Source organism: Oryzias latipes, chromosome 13 (genome assembly GCF_053564925.1).
Source record: "Oryzias latipes strain Hd-rR chromosome 13, Olatipes_Hd-rR_3.1".
NCBI classification, from domain to species: Eukaryota; Metazoa; Chordata; class Actinopteri; order Beloniformes; family Adrianichthyidae; genus Oryzias; species Oryzias latipes.
Genome location: NC_136249.1, coordinates 2,601,210 through 2,607,209, shown reverse-complemented (window position 1 = coordinate 2,607,209; position 6,000 = coordinate 2,601,210). Strand labels below are relative to the sequence as shown.

Below are 6,000 nucleotides of genomic sequence, written 5' to 3'. Positions count from 1 at the left end.
GTGAGATCCTCCTCCCCGCTGAGCCAGATCTCCTCCAAACCACACATCTGAAGCCATTTCCTCTCCAGTCTCCTGCTGCTTCTCACACACAGGACTTTCTGGGCAGTTCTCCTTTTTCCATTTTTGTTACCTGGACATGACCACTTAGTTCATTCCAAGTATTTATTGTATCTTTTATTGTGTCAAATGTGGATCAGTTAAAAAATGTAGTCGTGTCAAAAGGTCTTTTTTAACAACAGAGTATAATCTACTTTAGGTTTTCCTGCTGCTTGTGGTAAACAAGAACTACAGATACACAAAGCTCTGTTGGAAACATGGCATCAAGACGCTGCGACATGACTTTCCTCACACAATCCAATCTAGTATCTAGTTTTTGTGACTACACACCAGTCTGCATTGTTGGACCCTCTGTCTGACACGTTTGTTCTCATTAGCATTTAAAAGTCTGAATAGACTCTTTTTTTTCTTTAAATCTATCTTCACTGGACAGTTTATCTCAGATTTATTAACATGTAATTCTAAAATAACTCACACACTTTACTTATCGCCGTGCAGAAGTAAAGTGATGAACTAAAACATGAAATTTGAAGGAATTAAATAAAAAATTTGGTTAAATAGCAAAAAAAGGTAAAAAAAAACAAGCTTCATTTAAAATGTAAAAACCTGTTTTAATTTTTTTATGAAGCTCTTTCCAACATTGATAAAGGATTGAATTAACCTTCACATAATCCCTTTTTTCTGAACCACTGAATAGACGTCTTCACGGTAAAACGGGACTGTCAGCAGTAGAAAAGTCTCCATCTGTAGTTGAATTAAAGAACCTGACATGCTGAGCACAGACTGTGTAAAATAAGAACTTCATTCTGCAGTGAAATCCAAATGACTGCAGCGTTGGTTCATGTAGGAGCCACAGAAAACAACCAATACCATGCAGATGGGCAAAAATCCTTTTACAGGCCAGTTTACATTTCTATACATTCACTTGATGCTTTCTATTCACCATGTGAGCCGTTTAGGAGCATGTGTTGGTGAGAAGGTTAACATGGCTGATGAGCAGTCACCTCAGTGCATCATCTAATGTTTTGAACTGTTTCCACTTCAACTCTGCTTCAAGGACATTCTTCTACTGTGATTTGGTCTTTAGGACCTACGTTGCACTAAACATCCGTCCCACTCAGCTGAAAGTTTAGGTTTTTGAGCAGATTGCAAACCTAATAATACCCTAAAGTCAAAGTGTCTGTAGACGTACAGACTTTGAAATGGTAAGATCGGGAAGTCTCTAACCATTTTTTGGTCACCTGGGGATGATGACCAGGTAGGTCTACGTGATTTTTAGAAGAACTGGCAAACATAGACTTTTGGATTTCCTTGGTAACAGAGGTTTTGGTTAACCACGCCCACATTCCTGTGTTAATATCGTATGTTATCAATTCATCATTAGCCACAGGGAAACGCCACGCTCGGCAAGCGAACGCCGTTCAAAACCACCTTCCAATCCTAATTGGAATTCCAGCATTTTTTCCACAGCAGCTTTCCAATGATGGTCGGGACGTTGGGACGCTCTACATCGTAATCTCTGGGACAACTTTAAGGAGGACTTTGTAGATGGTACTAAAGGGCTTTTTTGGGGAGAAATTTGAAGATGGCGACCTTTTCCCGATGTCAAAGGTCAACTAAACTTGGGTTGTGGTTGTAGACGTAAGCTGGTGGCGTGTATGAAATTCTCTGCATATTGAGGGAAAATCGCCAAATTTCACAGTTTGTCACCAAGCTGTAGGTCCAGGAGTCATCCCATAATCCAGGGGTCGGGAACCTTTTTGGCCAAGAGAGCCATAAACGCCACATATTTTGAAATGTAATTTCAAAATAGCCATACAATAATGTTGTGTCTCTTTCCCACACTGAGGCACGGAGACTTAACCTCTTTTAGGGTTCTCTATTCTGGTTACTGCAGACCACAACAAACGCCGTACGATTAATTCAGCAACTCCTTAATCTCTCCAGCGAGATGAAAGCGCTTCTCCCAACTTTATATTCCCCTGCTCCCGCTCCAGCCCTCCCATTTCCCTTATTCGGCCCATAGCTGAACCCCATTGGTCCAAATTACCTAACAACAGGCTGAGTGACAGAACTGAGGGCCAATCAGATCTCTGCTTGATGCGTTTAATGAACTCCAGAACTTTTAACGCGACCCAGCCACCCAGTCCAAGTCAACATTTTTAAAGTACAATAAGTCTATTGATTCTTTTTAATAACATTGTTATGCTGTTGCTAATAAATGATGAGTATTTTTCGTGGTGGTTCTGCTGATGGTCTAGTCTGGTTGATACGTGGTGAGTTTCTGCTTCATGCAGGCGTTGAGACTTTAAACGTGATCTTAGGTCTGAATGTTCTTTAGATGTGACAAAGACTGCTCACATGCAGACGGGGAGCCAAACACACACTCACACGCTGCAGTGAGTGACGGGTAGCGGGTTTTACGTTATTACAATCCCTGCGCGATTCACCTGCTGCCAGTCCCCACAACCCCCTCACCCCCACCCTCTGCTTTCTTCCTCGCACATCCCATCCCCGCATCTACGCCCTCTTTCTCAGAGACGGGAGCGCACAGTTTTAGGCACGTCAATTCACAGGTTTCCGGCTGGTACAAACTCTGTGAAATAATAGATAATAGTAACTGATAGCGCTGGCGCAGATTTTGTTCTCCAAGCACCGCTACTACTGTGCGCCTCTGGCATCGCATCGCGCCAGACAAGGTCTGGTCTAATGAAAAAAAAAAAGTATAATTAAAGATTTCTCTGCGAGCCACCTGTGACCATCAAAAGAGCCATATATGGCTCGCGAGCCATAGGTTCCCGACCCCTGCCATAATCATTTTCAACATTTCCCTTAAATATCCCTGACATTTTTTGAAATATGGCGTTTAGCGTCGTTTGTGCTCTGAAGCTCCACAAACGCCACTTCCAATCGACAGACTCATCTTCGGGAACATCCCACCTCAAGAACCAGCAGATGAACGGCACAGACACGAAAATAACTTTAATAAAACTCCTATGAAAACAATAAAGCCAGCAAAACAACAAAAGCCTTTCCGTTTGACTAAATCCAGTGTCTGGGGGTTGGAAAGGGCTGCCGGTGAGAGAATCCTCCCCCCGAAAAGCCGCTCCAGGACCATCGTGACGATGGATCAGATAGTGGGGTATTGCACAGAATCAAACACAGATGCAGGACGCCGGCACAGCGCTGGAGGAAGCAGCTTCGCATCTCGTGTACACTTTTGCCACAGATAAAGAGATACTGCCCGCAGGCCCCGCCCACATCTGCTGATATAAAACAGGTCCTCTGAATATCCAGGACATACACACACATTCAGTTTGGAAACAGATGGTTTACACACAATCTGAAAAGGAGATCTGGATTGAACATTTGCTCCTAAAAGCTTAAACGGCTTGGCTGCAGTGAGTTCTTCCAAAGGGCCGTTTGGAGAAGCTGAAGAGAGAACGGGTAGTGACAACGACGCTTTGGATTTCAGAGTCTTAAAAAATGATATTAAAAAAAAACCTTTAGATTATTAAAAGACTTTATAAGTTACTGCATGAAAACATTCCAGTGTTCAACAGGTCCACGTGAACTTTGATCCAAACGGTGGACCCAAAGGCTCAGGGCGTCTTCTCTCATTGGTCCCCCCCAAGCAGTCTCTGTCACATGATCAATTCTGTCATTGCAAACAAAAACAACAATAAACAAACCTCAGAAATGGTGCCACCTTGTGACATTTTGGAGGTTCACATGAGGACAGAGGGAGAGGGTGTAGCTGTGCACAAAGTCTCATGACTGTCCCATCAGTGGACCGTATCGCTCAGAACAGCCAAGCATGGACCAACCGGTGGATCTCAGGCTTGCTTTAGTGAAGTGTTGCGATAGCCCGCTCTGTGTGCTTGGTGAAGGCGCAGGGCCTCAGTTCCCTTCTTTAGCGGCTGTTGTGGCTGACCAAACGTGCAAAGCCAGCACAAGCAGCGCCTCCACAGAGAGGCCTGTTGGCCTGGACGCTCAACAGCAGCCAGACTGCAACAAAGCGGGCGGCAAGGACAATCTGCATTGAACAGCAAAATCAATTCCAAACTACAGCTCCATTCCCTTCTTTGTGCAGGGCATCCATTACCCCGTCTTCTCGGCAGATCCTGGGATTTCCACATATTCCCTCAAAGTGTCTCTTGGGAGCCCGCATTCACGGCTCCTTTGGGCTCCTAGGAGCGGTTGTCCTTGGCGACGTTGTGGGCCATCCAGTTCACCTTGGTCGTCCAGCTCTCCCTCAAGGCTTCATCAAACTTTTGGCGGAACTGCTTGAGGGCCTCTTCATCAGACTTCCCCAAGGCCAGTGAGTCCTGGAGGGAGGGGGGGGCAAAGAGGGTTAGAAGGGGCCACAAGTCAGCGTCTACTCCAAGAGATGGTATGTCTGCTCATCCAGTCATCGTTAGCACCAGTGCAACAGGAAATGGAAATACGGCATTCCCTTGTCTATGGCGGGTTATGGTCTAAAGGAGTTCTCACAGTTTTTGTACCTGAGGGACAAATTAAGAACTCGACATTAGACTGGGGGCCAGTTTTGGTGAAAAAGTGGATGGATAAGGAGAAAAAGTAGTTTTTACCAACTTTAATGACCAAGTGTCATTTGTCCAGTTAACCAGGCCCTCCAGATGTTTGTCCAGAGGTTGCTGCTCAGATCTTCTACTCGTCTCTATTTGTATCTTTTGCTCTGGACAAACAATGTCAGCTCCTTTCAGCATCCATTCTTTTACAAACTCCCCGTCACTGAAGGGCTTGCTTTGCTGGAGCGTTTCCAAAGCTACAACGTAGCTACTAGCTTCAGTCACAGCTTCACTGGATTTAGACATTTTAGTGAACATTATCTGCTGTGCAGCACAGCCTGGTTGTAGTTGATGGAGCTTATTGCTGCGCTCCTCACCGGTAAATTTGTCATAGATTTATGATTTGTATCATATTGATGATTTATATTGATTTCTTTAAGCGATGCATTTACCTGCTTGTAAATCAGACACAGGACTTTATCCATGAGGTACGACACAGCAAGCATTTGACCACCTAGCTAGAAAACGCCTTTTCTCCTCACCAACACAACCTTTTCCTCAAAGGAACATGATCTGGATCTCTTTTATTGAGGGCCACAAAAAATCTTCCCGCGGGTCGCCATCGGCCCCCAGGCTGCACTTTGAGAACCTCTGGTCTAAACGAATAACTGATGAAATCTGTAAAGTAGGATTCTAGATGTTTTAGGCTGTAAAACTTCTAATTTTCTACAATTTCTCTGACAGATAATGAACATTTTAACTCGTTTCTATGTTTAAACTCTCAAACCTCCATAGAAGAGAAGCCCAGGAATGAAAACAAAGATCTGATCGTCAATGTGGCAAACTGAGAATACTCTGTAGAGGCACAGAGGAGCCGGGGTGACAAGGTCGCCAGCCAATCAGGACGCAGAAAAAGCAAACCAAAAAAAGCATGCCAAATCTGTGAGAGCCGAACAGTGATGGAGCGGCGTACTTCACGCTTCATTTGAATGGATGTCTGCAGGATTTCAAGGTTTAAACTTGATGGTTTCCTCCAAACATAAACATTTACTCGGATGAACAAGAACTTTTCGGATCCCTGTTCTTATAAATAAATGGGAGAAACTGCTGCAAAGGGTCCCTCGCCGTATTACTGATCACCCTTCCCGATCTCTGGGAGTTTCTTTAGTACGATTTTTATTTCTCATTTTAACAGCCCACTGTGTTCTGCATCCTGATTGGCTGCGGAGCAGAGATGTCAGCCTCCAGGGCCTCAACGTCTGGTGTCCGGCTGGTTTTTCCCAAAGCCGGCCCCACCTGGTTCAGGTGCATGGAGCCAATGAGAAGCTACAATGGCAGGCGGAGTCTGACTCCTGTCAACCTCCTCTGTGTCGTGTCTCCTGTACAGAACGCGGTCAGTTTGCCCAAACTG

At 44.8% G+C, this 6,000-nt stretch overlaps 1 protein-coding gene across 2 annotated transcripts in view; it reads right to left on the bottom strand.

The window, feature by feature from the left end:
- Nucleotides 1–3,024: 3,024 nt before the first annotated feature.
- pik3cb (phosphatidylinositol-4,5-bisphosphate 3-kinase, catalytic subunit beta) overlaps nt 3,025–6,000 on the bottom strand; it is a 66,400-nt gene continuing 63,424 nt past the window's right edge. For both annotated transcript variants that reach the window (XM_011483050.4, XM_078929358.1), the window contains one exon: nt 3,025–4,385. In XM_011483050.4, the coding sequence (XP_011481352.1) occupies nt 4,248–4,385 (138 nt within the window). In that variant the 3' untranslated portion in view covers nt 3,025–4,247. The remainder of the gene's footprint in view (nt 4,386–6,000) is intronic.